This window comes from Malaya genurostris, chromosome 2, assembly GCF_030247185.1.
Source record: "Malaya genurostris strain Urasoe2022 chromosome 2, Malgen_1.1, whole genome shotgun sequence".
Taxonomy (NCBI): Eukaryota; Metazoa; Arthropoda; class Insecta; order Diptera; family Culicidae; genus Malaya; species Malaya genurostris.
In genome coordinates this window covers 161,651,892-161,668,875 of record NC_080571.1, presented here as the reverse complement: position 1 = coordinate 161,668,875, position 16,984 = coordinate 161,651,892, and the positions used below count along the sequence as shown (strand labels likewise).

Below are 16,984 nucleotides of genomic sequence, written 5' to 3'. Positions count from 1 at the left end.
ATACCGATACTTTTCTGGTCGAAGAAGAATCGCCCGTCGATGAGAACGTCGATCAGGTGACCTTCAGGTGGCTTTATGGATATCTTTGCGGGGGAAAAAGGTGCTTCGAGCTACCATTCCTCGGGAAGCTGCAAAGCTTACGCATCGTTGACCGTTGTCGTTTGTTACCGCGTGCAGGCTCTCCAGCCCGATCTTGGGCCTGTAAATTGCCTCCCGGTCTACCTGAGCATTCATGTCGCCGAAAATGAGTTTTGCATCCCGCCGTGGACAGTAGAATGCTTCCTTCTCGTCATCGGGTCTTGTCTCATGTAGACATTGCACGATAATGATGCTGTAATTGAAGAAACGGTCCTTGATCTTTAACACGCACATTCTATCACTGATAGGTTGCCACCAATCACGCGCTGCCGCATCTTGCCTAACACTACAAATCCAGTTCCTAGAACGTTGGTTGTGCCACAGCTCTGGTAGAAGTTCCTGCAGTGCTACGACATCGAAGTTGTGGATTTGAAGCTCATCATGCAGCATCAGCCGCTCCTAACATGGAGAACAGACGCTTTTTCGAGCCGCCCCATAATCTATAACCTCTCCGAGTAGAAAAGTCTAAAATTTTTCAGATCTTGGGAAATATTCGATGTTTAATCATCGCATCTATCAATTCTAATCCTCTCAAATAATTTTATTAAAAAATCGAAAAAGTCATAATGTTCTTATACTTATGCTGTATACTTAAATGTTTATTCAATCAATTAAGTTATGCGGAAATAAGTCAATTAAAGGCTATTGATTCAAAGTATTGATGACAGAATTGTGTACATCTAGACATAATCAAATTACCTGATGCAGTTCAGTCAAATCATTCAGTTGCTCCTCCAATCTCTCCGCGCGATATCGCTCGGTGTCTAAGGAAATGGCGATTTCTGCAATATCTTTATGCAGAATCTAAGAAAAAAAAACAAAAAAATATTATTATTCAACGGTGCAAAATTTTGTGCTGCTTAAAAGCAAGTGACATTTTAATTTTAATTTTAATTAAAATTAAAATGTCACGGAGCTCGCAAAATTGATCTGTAAATTGTATGAATTCAACTACCGCTTATTATTTTATAACTAATTTACGTTTTCCGCTCTCGAACGAATTATATTTGATCTCATGCTGATATCTACATTTTATATCTCGCTTGTGTTTTTTTATGGCAAATTATGGGAAAGAAACCAAACCATGTCTGATTTTATTTTATTTAACCATTTATTAAATAAGGCTTTAGCCTTAATTTTCTTTAAATTATATCGCTGTTGCAGTTCGTTCACAGTCGGTAGCGGCTCGCGGATTGGAACTTACATTGGGATTGTTTAGATGACGTAGGTATTTTATTGGTAACCGAATCCTCGGTTCACGAAAACCCAGCTGGTCCCGAATGTTAGTTATCGACCGTATATAATGATAAAAACATATACAAGTACATGTAATGGAGCATTGCTTTTTCATACACCCCTCAAAACTCCTGCTACCTTAGTAATAATTATTCTAATAAGCTTACACAAAAATATCGATATCTCCGGTAAAAATTGACGAATTTCAACAATCTACGGCTTGTTTTTTTTTTGTTTTTTATATCATTTATTTTACCCCGGTTTTAACCATATTGGTCGTTCACCGGGTAGAAGTTATAAAATTTAACCGATTTGGTTTACAGAGTTTTGAGTTTTTTATGTTTGTTTTGTTTTTCTATTCCGTTGTGGCCGCGGGAGTCATCCCAAGGAGGTCCAGCCCCCTTGCGGATGGCCCACATGTTTTCTTTGTTGGTATTTTTGGTGGGTTCGTTATGGCTGGCGCGCACCAGGGTCCATTGGCTTTCTTCTTTGCTCGTTGATAATCCGAGTGTCGGAGCTGAACTTTTTGCTGGCCGCGTGGAACATCCTCGGGGGATATGGCTTGTTGGTGAAATCTAAGTTTGAAAACATATTGTGTTCAAAGTCAATTGTGACAAATATTGTCAAAAAACTGAAAATTTTGACATAAAACTAACTCAAAAAGTAAACATTCGATCTCACAACCATTTTATAGCGTTCAGGTTGAGGTGGTTGGTAAACAACTAGACAAAGCGCAATTCAGGCCCCAATGTGGTTCTTAGCCTCTTGCCCAATAACTCCTATAACTACCTCTTCGCGATCCGGCTGGGGTACAAGTAACCATAGGAAAAATCGAATAACCAACCCCAGTGGGACCTTGGTCGTATGCTGACAGGGAAGGGGGGATTGCCTTCTCTCTTCAGAGAACGAGCATACCCGAGCGTCTGTTCCCCATGTTGGGGCGGCCCGAAAAAGCGTCTGTTCTCCATGTTAGGAGCAAGCGATGATTACCGTCCTTGCGTCAGTGTTGGGCTCTAAACAGTGTTGGCACGATGGCCCTCCGGCGAGACAGGAGGTTAGTGCAGGCCTAACAACCGTCCGGAAAACACTAGCAACGAACAATCAAGAAAAAAATACGACTTGGAATAATCGGCAAAGACCTACGCGACGAACTAGGAACTGCGATTGGAAACTTGGCACATGGAACTGCAAATCGCTTGGCTTCCCAGGATACAACCGAATGCTGAATGTTGTGAAGCTCATCTGCGGCTTCGATGTCGTAGCACTGCAAGAACTTTGTTGAACAGGACAGAAGGTGTGGAAGAGTGAACATCGAGCAGCTACCTTCTACCAGGAACAACCAACGTTTTAGGAACGGGATTTGTGGTGTTGGGCATGATGAGCCAGCCCGTGATTGGGTAGCAGGCAATCAGTGATAAAATGTGCGTTTTGAAGATTAAAGGCATTTTCTTCAATTACAGCATCATCAACGTGCACTGCCCACATGAGCCGAGACCCAATGACGAGAAGGAAGCATTCTACGCGCAGCTGGAACAAACCTACGACAGCTGTCCAAGCAGTGATGTCTCGCCATCGGCTGCATAAATGCAGATCGACGATGCACAATACTCGTCGCACAGGAACGCCGGGACTCAATCTCGAGCAGCTACGTAACATTCGCACTGCAGAGGAATACGCGCAACAACTGGAGCTTGTGCTAAAAACAAAAGAGCAGCTTAGCGAGGCGACTCTTGAAGACGACTGGAGGAACATTAGGCCCGCCGTAAGTAGCACTGCTGCAACCGCAACTATGCACAAGGTTATCGAATCGTGGAAATGATTGGTTTGAGGGCGAATGTCAGCAGTTAGTCGAAGAGAAGAATGCAGCAAGGGCGAGGATGCTGCAACACCGCACTAGAGCGAACGAGAAACCGCCGTAAGTAGCACTGCTGCAACCGCAACTATGCACAAGGTTATCGAATCGAGGAAATGATTGGTTTGAGGGCGAATGTCAGCAGTTGGTCGAAGAGAAGAATGCAGCAAGGGCGAGGATGCTGCAACACCGCACTAGAGCGAACGAGAAACGACAGGCACGGAACAGACATAACAAGGTTTTCCGGAAGAAAAAGCGCTACAAGGAAGACAGATTCCCAGCCAATGATCTGTCGAAGATATGTGAGGAGATCGGCAAGCTGAGGAACAACAAAGCCGCGGGCAATGACCAGTTGCCAGGCGAGCTGCTCAAACATAGAGGAGAGACACTGGCTTGCGCGCTGCTCTGGATGATTTCTAGGATTTGGGAGGAGGAGATTCTATCGCATAAATGGAGTGGTCCCGTCTACAAAAAGGGCAAAAAGCTAGACTGTTGCAATTACCGCGCAATGACATTGTTAAACGCCGCCTACAAGGTACTCTCCCAAATCCTTTGCCGTCGTCTATCACTAAAAGCTAAAGAATTCGAAGGGTTTGTTGGAGGTCAATTTCGTGCAATGAGGAACTTTTTTCGATTCGAGAGTTTTTCTGAGTCCAAAATACGCACGATTTCCTGGAAAAATACGTCTATAAATTTTTCTTCTGGTGTCATTTATCGGCGGTCTCCAGTAAGCCCAAATACACGAACTCGTCAACCATATCGATATCGCCACCGTCTATCAATATTTGTGGTGGAAGGCGTAGTGTTTCTTTTCGATAGCCTCTTCTTCTCATGTATTTTGTTTCCGATGCATTTAAGGCCGATACACCAAGCTGTAGCTTTCAGTCCGATGTAGGTTTCCGTCATCTTCTCAAGGTTAGGTGTTACAATATCAATATCGTCAGCAAAGCCAGAAGCCACTCGTGTCGATCCTCGCTCTTCGAATCACACCTTCACCTTGACGTAGCCCTCTCCGAATTCCTTAGCTATTGGTGATAGACGACGGCAAAAGATTTGGGAGAATGCCTTGTAGGCGGCGTTCAGGGCGTGTAGGGTAATTGCAACAGTCTAGCTTATTGTTTTTTTAGGAGACGGGACAACATCCATCCATTTTTGCGGTAGAATCTCCTTCTCCCAAATCCTAGAAATCATCCAGTGTAGCGCTCTAGCAAGTGCCTATCCTCCATGTTTGAGCAGCTCGCCTGGCAACTGGTCATTGTCCGCGTCCGATCCTCTCACTTATCTTCGACAGATCAGAGGCTGGGAATCTGTTGTCGGCTGAGCGTACAGGATTTACTGGAGCCCGCCTCACTACGGATCACATATTCGGAATAAGAAACTCCAGAAATGTCGTGAATACAACGTACCCATGGGTGATGCGTGCATCACCTATTCATTGACTTCAAAGCGGCATACGACACAATCGATCGAGAACAGCTATTATTCAAAGCAACGATGGATAGAGTGATGCTACGTCCGAGTATCGGGGACGCTCTCGAGTTCCTTCGAATCTTGGAGAGGGCTACCTTTTGTTCGAAAACACTGAGTGCGCGTTGGTCCTCTGCTAACATGGTCCAGGTCTCATCACAATAGAGAACAACCGGTCTAATAAGCAATGTCGATAGTTTTTTTTTTCAATGATTCTTGAATCTAATCCGACTGGTACAAGAAGAAGAAGAGCGCAGCGAGCAAGGTGGATATATCAAGTGAACGGTGATCTCAGAAGCATCCGTGCCTTGAGTAGCTGGCGACGAGCAGCCATTGACCGAGTTATGTGGAGACGTATGCTTGATACAGCAAAGGACTAGCTGTTAGGTAATGTAAGTCATGTTACGTAGAAAACTTTAGTGATCCAAGTATACAAATGGGAATGACAGTACCAAGTTTGTGTTAACTCATTTGGCATACCGAAAGCAGGCTAAAAATTAAAAATAAGATTACAAATGAATTCAATGACCGCACAAGTCTTTTTGTACCGTTTTACCGTTATACAAAAATGTCGTATTTCTGGGTATCATCAACCGTAATCAGCCGCTTTCAGTATACAATAGAAAGTTTAACCAAAAATTCGACAAGTGAAACTATCGTATTCAACAGGCTAATACTGTTATTCCCATTGTGTGTAATTGAATCACGGATGTTTTATACGCGACATAAACCAATGTACTGAATCTGCTTTTAAATTGTAGATCATATTTCAACTAAAAAAGAAATGGAGTAACATGGTACAACAAGTTTTCTATAATGAATAGATTTGTAAAACTTTTTTACATCTAAAAAAACTATATTCGCTTTTCTGCAAGATCTTCGGTTTTATTATCAATTACCTTTTAGGAATCAATTTTACTGACTATTTTAAACCAAAAAAGTGCTTTGTGAGCTGTATGAGGCCTCCAAAAAAAATCATCGTATTTTTGGTCCATTTTTCCCTATTGTGCATTGTTTATGCAAAAAATCAAATACCGAAATACAACTGTTAATTCGATTATAATAATTGTGAACACTTTTTTCTCTTAGAGTGTATTCTACAAAGTTTCTCTTACAAAAAAACTGACAAATTTACTATAGGCTACACAATATACAATAATTTTAACTACTTTTAAAAAGCAGGCTTCGCACATTTTTATTTTAATCAAATTACGAGGCATATTTTTGTGAATTATTTTTCCGAAGAAATTGTGTGTAACAGACCACTGTGTGCAGTTTTTCAAACTAAAACTTATACTATCTGTAAAGATGATTTTAAAATTTTCTGCGTCAGTTTTTGGACTTACAGCTCAACCAGTTCAGTTTTTTTTGTTTCTATTATCGTTTGGAAATATTTTTGTGTTGTGATTTTAATGTTCATAGGTATTTTGAAATACCTATTGGAATGTTGAATAATAGCCAGCAGTTTACTATTTTGACAGATAACCGGATCAGATGACGGTTTTGTTCTTAAATGCAAAGCCATTGGAGGCGCACGAATCTAAAAAATTATGTTATGTCGTATTTTTCCAAGAAATTTCTGACAACCCCAGGGCTTTGTGTTGTATTAAGACCTGCTTGAAATATATTGTGTTTTTTTAAGACTTGCTTAAAATATATTTCTACTCTATATTATATGAACTCGATTAATAATGAGAAAAAGTGTTAATCATTTTTTTGTTTAAAGCAAGGAAACCAAAAATTCTTATAATCGACATTTTTAATCAAACAGTTCAAACAATTGTCACATTTTTGTATCCGAAATTGCACTAAAATCAAAATAATCTTTGTTTGTCTTTATTTGTATATGCTTGGAGCCGATGAAATTACATCAATATCCCAAATATGTGCAATTATATCTAAGTAAGTACTATTTGTCATACTGCAATTTCGGTTGAAACATTATTTTTCAAAATAATGTTTCAACCGAAATTGCAGTATGACAAATAGTACTTACTTAGATATAATTGCACATATTTGGGATATTGATGTAATTTCATCGGCTCCAAGCATATACAAATAAAGACAAACAAAAATTATTTTGATTTTAGTGCAATTTCGGATACAAAAATGTGACAATTGTTTGAACTGTTTGATTAAAAATGTCGATTATAAGAATTTTTGGTTTCCTTGCTTTACATCAATGGGTCGAACAACCATTTGAATAATTTCCCAAGCGTTTTAAAATATATGAAATTGAGCATTTGAAGCACCTTGTTCGTTGTGGATGAAACAACGTCCCTTAGCTAGATGCAAACTTCAACCAGTCTGACACTCACAACCATTTTATAGCGTTCAGGTTGAGGTGGTTGGTAAACAACTAGACAAAGCGCAATTCAGGCTCCAATGTGGTTCTTAGCCTCTTGCCCAATAACTCCTATAACTACCTCTTCGCGGTGCCGGCTGGGGTACAAGTAACCATAGGAAAAATCGAGTAACCAACCCCAGTGGGACCTTGGTCGTATGCTGACAGGGAAGGGGGGATTGCCTTCTCTCTTTAGAGAGCGAGCATACCCGAGCGTCTGTTCCCCATGTTGGGGCGGCCCGAAAAAGCGTCTGTTCTCCATGTTAGGAGCAAGCGATGATTACCGTCCTTGCGTCAGTGTTGGGCTCTAAACAGTGTTGGCACGATGGCCCTCCGGCGAGACAGGAGGTTAGTGCAGGCCTAACAACCGTCCGGAAAACACTTGCAACGAACAATCAAGAAAAAAATACGACTTGGAATAATCGGCAAAGACCTACACGACGAACTAGGAACTGCGATTGGAAACTTGGCACATGGAACTGCAAATCGCTTGGCTTCCCAGGATACAACCGAATGCTGAATGTTGTGAAGCTCATCTGCGGCTTCGATGTCGTAGCACTGCAAGAACTTTGTTGAACGGGACAGAAGGTGTGGAAGAGTGAACATCGAGCAGCTACCTTCTACCAGGAACAACCAACGTTTTAGGAACGGGATTTGTGGTGTTGGGCATGATGAGCCAGCCCGTGATTGGGTAGCAGGCAATCAGTGATAAAATGTGCGTTTTAAAGATTAAAGGCATTTTCTTCAATTACAGCATCATCAACGTGCACTGCCCACATGAGCCGAGACCCAATGACGAGAAGGAAGCATTCTACGCGCAGCTGGAACAAACCTACGACAGCTGTCCAAGCAGTGATGTCTCGTCATCGGCTGCATAAATGCAGATCGACGATGCACAATACTCGTCGCACAGGAACGCCGGGACTCAATCTCGAGCAGCTACGTAACATTCGCACTGCAGAGGAATACGCGCAACAACTGGAGCTTGTGCTAAAAACAAAAGGGCAGCTTAGCGAGGCGACTCTTGAAGACGACTGGAGGAACATTAGGCCCGCCGTAAGTAGCACTGCTGCAACCGCAACTATGCACAAGGTTATCGAATCGTGGAAATGATTGGTTTGAGGGCGAATGTCAGCAGTTAGTCGAAGAGAAGAATGCAGCAAGGGCGAGGATGCTGCAACACCGCACTAGAGCGAACGAGAAACGACAGGCACGGAACAGACATAACAAGGTTTTCCGGAAGAAAAAGCGCTACAAGGAAGACAGATTCCCAGCCAATGATCTGTCGAAGATATGTGAGGAGATCGGCAAGCTGAGGAACAACAAAGCCGCGGGCAATGACCAGTTGCCAGGCGAGCTGCTCAAACATAGAGGAGAGACACTGGCTTGCGCGCTGCTCTGGATGATTTCTAGGATTTTTTCTGATTTCTAGGACACAATCGATCGAGAACAGCTATTATTCAAAGCAACGATGGATAGAGTGATGCTACGTCCGAGTATCGGGGACGCTCTCGAGTTCCTTCGAATCTTGGAGAGGGCTACCTTTTGTTCGAAAACACTGAGTGCGCGTTGGTCCTCTGCTAACATGGTCCAGGTCTCATCACAATAGAGAACAACCGGTCTAATAAGCAATGTCGATAGTTTTTTTTTTTTAATGATTCTTGAATCTAATCCGACTGGTACAAGAAGAAGAAGAGCGGAGCGAGCAAGGTGGATATATCAAGTGAACGGTGATCTCAGAAGCATCCGTGCCTTGAGTAGCTGGCGACGAGCAGCCATTGACCGGGTTATGTGGAGACGTATGCTTGATACAGCAAAGGACTAGCTGTTAGGTAATGTAAGTCATGTTAAGTAGAAAACTTTAGTGATCCAAGTATACAAATGGGAATGACAGTACCAAGTTTGTGTTAACTCATTTGGCATACCGAAAGCAGGCTAAAAATTAAAAATAAGATTACAAATGAATTCAATGACCGCACAAGTCTTTTTGTACCGTTTTACCGTTATACAAGAATGTCGTATTTCTGGGTATCATCAACCGTAATCAGCCGCTTTCAGTATACATACAATAGAAAGTTTAACCAAAAATTTGACAAGTGAAACTATCGAATTCAACAGGCTAATACTGTTATTCCCATTGTGTGTAATTGAATCACGGATGTTTTATACGCGACATAAACCAATGTATTGGATCTGCTTTTAAATTGTAGATCATATTTCAACTAAAAAAGAAATGGAGTAACATGGTACAACAAGTTTTCTATAATGAATAGATTTGTAAAACTTTTTTACATCTAAAAAAACTATATTCGCTTTTCTGCAAGATCTTCGGTTTTATTATCAATTACCTTTTAGGAATCAATTTTACTGACTATTTTAAACCAAAAAAGTGCTTTGTGAGCTGTATGAGGCCTCCAAAAAAAATCATCGTATTTTTGGTCCATTTTTCCCTATTGTGCATTGTTTATGCAAAAAATCAAATACCGAAATACAACTGTTAATTCGATTATAATAATTGTGAACACTTTTTTCTCTTAGAGTGTATTCTACAAAGTTTCTCTTACAAAAAAACTGACAAATTGACTATAGGCTACACAATATACAATAATTTTAACTACTTCTAAAAAGCAGGCTTCGCACTTTTTTATTTTAATCAAATTACGAGGCATATTTTTGTGAATTATTTTTCCGAAGAAATTGTGTGTAACAGACCACTGTGTGCAGTTTTTCAAACTAAAACTTATACTATCTGTAAAGATGATTTTAAAATTTTCTGCGTCAGTTTTTGGACTTACAGCTCAACCAGTTCAGTTTTTTTTTGTTTCTATTATCGTTTGGAAATATTTTTGTGTTGTGATTTTAATGTTCATAGGTATTTTGAAATACCTATTGGAATGTTGAATAATAGCCAGCAGTTTACTATTTTGACAGATAACCGGATCAGATGACGGTTTTGTTCTTAAATGCAAAGCCATTGGAGGCGCACGAATCTAAAAAATTATGTTATGTCGTATTTTTCCAAGAAATTTCTGACAACCCCAGGGCTTTGTGTTGTATTAAGACCTGCTTGAAATATATTGTGTTTTTTTAAGACTTGCTTAAAATATATTTCTACTCTATATTATATGAACTCGATTAATAATGAGAAAAAGTGTTAATCATTTTTTTGTTTAAAGCAAGGAAACCAAAAATTCTTATAATCGACATTTTTAATCAAACAGTTCAAACAATTGTCACATTTTTGTATCCGAAATTGCACTAAAATCAAAATAATCTTTGTTTGTCTTTATTTGTATATGCTTGGAGCCGATGAAATTACATCAATATCCCAAATATGTGCAATTATATCTAAGTAAGTACTATTTGTCATACTGCAATTTCGGTTGAAACATTATTTTTCAAAATAATGTTTCAACCGAAATTGCAGTATGACAAATAGTACTTACTTAGATATAATTGCACATATTTGGGATATTGATGTAATTTCATCGGCTCCAAGCATATACAAATAAAGACAAACAAAAATTATTTTGATTTTAGTGCAATTTCGGATACAAAAATGTGACAATTGTTTGAACTGTTTGATTAAAAATGTCGATTATAAGAATTTTTGGTTTCCTTGCTTTACATCAATGGCTCGAACAACCATTTGAATAATTTCCCAAGCGTTTTAAAATATATGAAATTGAGCATTTGAAGCACCTTGTTCGTTGTGGATGAAACAACGTCCCTTAGCTAGATGCAAACTTCAACCAGTCTGACACTCACAACCATTTTATAGCGTTCAGGTTGAGGTGGTTGGTAAACAACTAGACAAAGTGCAATTCAGGCCCCAATGTGGTTCTTAGCCTCTTGCCCAATAACTCCTATAACTACCTCTTCGCGGTGCCGGCTGGGGTACAAGTAACCATAGGAAAAATCGAGTAACCAACCCCAGTGGGACCTTGGTCGTATGCTGACAGGGAAGGGGGGATTGCCTTCTCTCTTCAGAGAGCGAGCATACCCGAGCGTCTGTTCCCCATGTTGGGGCGGCCCGAAAAAGCGTCTGTTCTCCATGTTAGGAGCAAGCGATGATTACCGTCCTTGCGTCAGTGTTGGGCTCTAAACAGTGTTGGCACGATGGCCCTCCGGCGAGACAGGAGGTTAGTGCAGGCCTAACAACCGTCCGAAAAACACTTGCAACGAACAATCAAGAAAAAAATACGACTTGGAATAATCGGCAAAGACCTACGCGACGAACTAGGAACTGCGATTGGAAACTTGGCACATGGAACTGCAAATCGCTTGGCTTCCCAGGATACAACCGAATGCTGAATGTTGTGAAGCTCATCTGCGGCTTCGATGTCGTAGCACTGCAAGAACTTTGTTGAACGGGACAGAAGGTGTGGAAGAGTGAACATCGAGCAGCTACCTTCTACCAGGAACAACCAACGTTTTAGGAACGGGATTTGTGGTGTTGAGCATGATGAGCCAGCCCGTGATTGGGTAGCAGGCAATCAGTGATAAAATGTGCGTTTTGAAGATTAAAACCATTTTCTTCAATTACAGCATCATCAACGTGCACTGCCCACATGAGCCGAGACCCAATGACGAGAAGGAAGCATTCTACGCGCAGCTGGAACAAACCTACGACAGCTGTCCAAGCAGTGATGTCTCGTCATCGGCTGCATAAATGCAGATCGACGATGCACAATACTCGTCGCACAGGAACGCCGGGACACAATCTCGAGCAGCTACGTAACATTCGCACTGCAGAGGAATACGCGCAACAACTGGAGCTTGTGCTAAAAACAAAAGAGCAGCTTAGCGAGGCGACTCTTGAAGACGACTGGAGGAACATTAGGCCCGCCGTAAGTAGCACTGCTGCAACCGCAACTATGCACAAGGTTATCGAATCGTGGAAATGATTGGTTTGAGGGCGAATGTCAGCAGTTAGTCGAAGAGAAGAATGCAGCAAGGGCGAGGATGCTGCAACACCGCACTAGAGCGAACGAGAAACCGCCGTAAGTAGCACTGCTGCAACCGCAACTATGCACAAGGTTATCGAATCGAGGAAATGATTGGTTTGAGGGCGAATGTCAGCAGTTGGTCGAAGAGAAGAATGCAGCAAGGGCGAGGATGCTGCAACACCGCACTAGAGCGAACGAGAAACGACAGGTACGGAACAGACATAACAAGGTTTTCCGGAAGAAAAAGCGCTACAAGGAAGACAGATTCCCAGCCAATGATCTGTCGAAGATATGTGAGGAGATCGGCAAGCTGAGGAACAACAAAGCCGCGGGCAATGACCAGTTGCCAGGCAAGCTGCTCAAACATAGAGGAGAGACACTGGCTTGCGCGCTGCTCTGGATGTTTTCTAGGATTTTTTCTGATTTCTAGGACACAATCGATCGAGAACAGCTATTATTCAAAGCAACGATGGATAGAGTGATGCTACGTCCGAGTATCGGGGACGCTCTCGAGTTCCTTCGAATCTTGGAGAGGGCTACCTTTTGTTCGAAAACACTGAGTGCGCGTTGGTCCTCTGCTAACATGGTCCAGGTCTCATCACAATAGAGAACAACCGGTCTAATAAGCAATGTCGATAGTTTTTTTTTTTAATGATTCTTGAATCTAATCCGACTGGTACAAGAAGAAGAAGAGCGGAGCGAGCAAGGTGGATATATCAAGTGAACGGTGATCTCAGAAGCATCCGTGTAGCTAGCGACGAGCAGCCATTGACCGGGTTATGTGGAGACGTATGCTTGATACAGCAAAGGACTAGCTGTTAGGTAATGTAAGTCATGTTAAGTAGAAAACTTTAGTGATCCAAGTATACAAATGGGAATGACAGTACCAAGTTTGTGTTAACTCATTTGGCATACCGAAAGCAGGCTAAAAATTAAAAATAAGATTACAAATGAATTCAATGACCGCACAAGTCTTTTTGTACCGTTTTACCGTTATACAAGAATGTCGTATTTCTGGGTACCATCAACCGTAATCAGCCGCTTTCAGTATACAATAGAAAGTTTAACCAAAAATTCGACAAGTGAAACTATCGAATTCAACAGGCTAATACTGTTATTCCCATTGTGTGTAATTGAAACACGGATGTTTTATACGCGACATAAACCAATGTATTGGATCTGCTTTTAAATTGTAGATCATATTTCAACTAAAAAAGAAATGGAGTAACATGGTACAACAAGTTTTCTATAATGTATAGATTTGTAAAACTTTTTTACATCTAAAAAAACTATATTCGCTTTTCTGCAAGATCTTCGGTTTTATTATCAATTACCTTTTAGGAATCAATTTTACTGACTATTTTAAACCAAAAAAGTGCTTTGTGAGCTGTATGAGGCCTCCAAAAAAAATCATCGTATTTTTGGTCCATTTTTCCCTATTGTGCATTGTTTATGCAAAAAATCAAATACCGAAATACAACTGTTAATTCGATTATAATAATTGTGAACACTTTTTTCTCTTAGAGTGTATTCTACAAAGTTTCTCTTACAAAAAAACTGACAAATTGACTATAGGCTACACAATATACAATAATTTTAACTACTTTTAAAAAGCAGGCTTCGCACATTTTTATTTTAATCAAATTACGAGGCATATTTTTGTGAATTATTTTTCCGAAGAAATTGTGTGTAACAGACCACTGTGTGCAGTTTTTCAAACTAAAACTTATACTATCTGTAAAGATGATTTTAAAATTTTCTGCGTCAGTTTTTGGACTTACAGCTCAACCAGTTCAGTTTTTTTTGTTTCTATTATCGTTTGGAAATATTTTTGTGTTGTGATTTTAATGTTCATAGGTATTTTGAAATACCTATTGGAATGTTGAATAATAGCCAGCAGTTTACTATTTTGACAGATAACCGGATCAGATGACGGTTTTGTTCTTAAATGCAAAGCCATTGGAGGCGCACGAATCTAAAAAATTATGTTATGTCGTATTTTTCCAAGAAATTTCTGACAACCCCAGGGCTTTGTGTTGTATTAAGACCTGCTTAAAATATATTGTGTTTTTTTAAGACTTGCTTAAAATATATTTCTACTCTATATTATATGAACTCGATTAATAATGAGAAAAAGTGTTAATCATTATTCAAAATAATGTTTCAACCGAAATTTCAGTATGACAAATAGTACTTACTTAGATATAATTGCACATATTTGGGATATTGATGTAATTTCATCGGCTCCAAGCATATACAAATAAAGACAAACAAAGATTATTTTGATTTTAGTGCAATTTCGGATACAAAAATGTGACAATTGTTTGCACTGTTTGATTAAAAATGTCGATTATAAGAATTTTTGGTTTCCTTGCTTTACATCAATGGCTCGAACAACCATTTGAATAATTTCCCAAGCGTTTTAAAATATATGAAATTGAGCATTTGAAGCACCTTGTTCGTTGTGGATGAAACAACGTCCCTTAGCTAGATGCAAACTTCAACCAGTCTGACACTTTCAATATTTGTAAATATCATGGAATTTGGTATTGGGTCATCTGGAATTTCCACAAAAATATGCACAATTCGGAACATTTCACGTTATTTTTTTTTATATATATAAAAAATAGGTATAGAATTCGCTCAAACTTTCGAAAAATTTTCCGATGCCCGGAGGGCCGAATGTCATATACCAATCGATTCAGCTCGACGAACTGAGTAAATGTCAGTGTGTGTGTATGTGTGTGTGTCTGTATGCGTGTTGTCAACTAAGAGGTCGAGATCTCAGAGATGGCTAGACCGATTTTGATCAAACTAGTCGCAAATGAAAGGTCTCTCCGTCACCCAGAACGCTATTGAATGGTTTACTTTTTGAGTTGTACGAAGTTTTATGTAAAAATTTTCAGTTTTTTGACAGTATCTGTCACATTTGACCTTGAAATCAGAATATGTTTCCAGACATAGACTTCGCTCTGTAATACCTATCCAACAAGCCATAGACTGTTAAAATCCGTCCATTTTTAAAGGGGATATCGATATTTTTGTGAAGGCCTTATTCCAGTAGAAGGAATTTTGAGCGCTGTATGAAAAAGCAATGCTTGGGAGCAACAATAAACACGATTTTTTATACTGTTACATATAATTGTTTCTATGTACCAAAAAGACTGTGCACAGCATCTTTTTTTAGCCCGTTTCAATTTTGGCAACATAATCTTTCGAATATGGCATATGTAAACCAGATGATACCAACATTATCGAGTTGGAAGTAATTCCATAATTATATTGATTTAAACTATTTACAGCAATAAATGCTGGAAGAACATGACTTCCATATACCATACGACTCAGTTCGTCGAGATCAGCAAATGCGTGTGTGACAAATAATTTCACTCAATTTTCTCGGAGATAGTTAAACCGTTTTCTACAAACTCAGATTCATATGAAAACTCGTATACTCCCAAACAAGGTTCCTGAATTACGTTTGAATCCGACTCCTGATTGCGGAAGCACAGGATGATATGTGAAACGAAATTAAAATAATGCAATAATTTTTTTTTGTAGATGGCTTAACCAATCTTAGATTCAAATGAAATCTAAGAATCATCTATGATTCAAATGAGAGGTCTTAAAATCCTATAAAACCTCTTACTTTTCAGTCAGATCCAACTTCTGGGCAGGGTGATTAGTATAAAAAAGTCCATTTCACATAAATTAATCAGGTTTATCGGGTTTGCAGATTTGGATAGTCGATTACTAAATAAATTTATTTCAGTTTGAGCGGTATTCGTTTTTGGATTCGGAATGTACCCCCAAATTATAATTCGCGCTAGAATTTCTCAAAGATGTCTACACGCTGCTCAGGTGAATTTAACTGATTTCGGCTACACCGATTTTAGAATTCCGGTTCTAGTATCGAATCGATTCTCAAAGCTCAATCATTTTCTTGAAAAAGACCAAATCGAACTTCAAAAACAAATATAAATTGATCGTATTAATAAAAGAAGGTATCATCTCACTGCTAGGTGGATTAATCACGGTTTTGTGAGAGACACAGAACTTTTCATTATATGCATTAATTCTGATATCATTTTTTTAAACTGTGTTGAATTGCGTTTTAGAATTTTAAATTGCTTACTTTCTTACTATGGTTTGTTTGAAATGGTAATTTTTGGTGTTCATTTTTTCTATACCGGCCAGAACTTTGCAATAATTTCTGACTTAATAGACCTGATTGATTCAAGTAATTTCCTGTTACTATTTTAATCATGTAAAACCTAAACTTACTTTCAGAATGCTTGACGGAATATTTTTCCTGGCAAACACGCTATTTATGAACATTTACCTTAACAAAACGGTCTGAATTAGCGAAAAATTTTATTAGAGCTTTTGACACGTGGTAATTAATAACGTTTCTAGTCTACTACAAATTTAAACTGATAAGATTTTAAATGCACACATCACATCCTATAACAAAATTTAGAATTACTGTAAATTTTTTTGACGAAACATTTTCGCTTAATTAAAAAAATTACACTAAAGATTATTTATGTGCAGCTGTGGATTGTAAAGAAACAATATTTTAAAACATTTTTATTCATTACCTCAAATCCGTTAACCTGGGTCTTTATTAGTTTGAAATCATCAAGGATATCATTCATTGCTTTGTAATTTGCACAGCGTCGTTTTCTCACTAATTGATGTTTTGCGGAGCTGGAATTCAAAATAAAAATGAGGCGAATATCACATTTTACACAATCTCCTAACCTTAACGGAATACTGTCACTTGAAACACTAGTACATTCACTCTCATGTTTGCTATATTTACTGCCGGTATCTCTTATCCTTTCAGGACTGAGAAGCATTATATCATCTGAAGTGTTGGCGCATATTTCCGAGCTCAATTTTAATGCTTCATACTCAAACGGTGTATTATCCAGAGCATTCGCTGCATTCAAGTTTCTGTTGATGCTAATTGCCTTGTGATCTGCATACCATGCT

At 39.2% G+C, this 16,984-nt stretch overlaps 1 protein-coding gene across 6 annotated transcripts in view; it reads right to left on the bottom strand.

Moving 5' to 3' along the window:
* LOC131431585 (transmembrane and coiled-coil domains protein 2) overlaps window positions 1-16,984 on the bottom strand; it is a 216,456-nt gene that overhangs the window by 89,101 nt on the left and 110,371 nt on the right. For all 6 annotated transcript variants that reach the window (XM_058597398.1, XM_058597404.1, XM_058597403.1 and 3 more), the window contains 3 exons: window positions 16,751-16,982; window positions 16,588-16,696; window positions 838-942 (listed from right to left, as the gene is read on the bottom strand). In XM_058597398.1, the coding sequence (XP_058453381.1) occupies window positions 838-942; window positions 16,588-16,696; window positions 16,751-16,982 (446 nt within the window). The remainder of the gene's footprint in view (window positions 1-837; window positions 943-16,587; window positions 16,697-16,750; window positions 16,983-16,984) is intronic.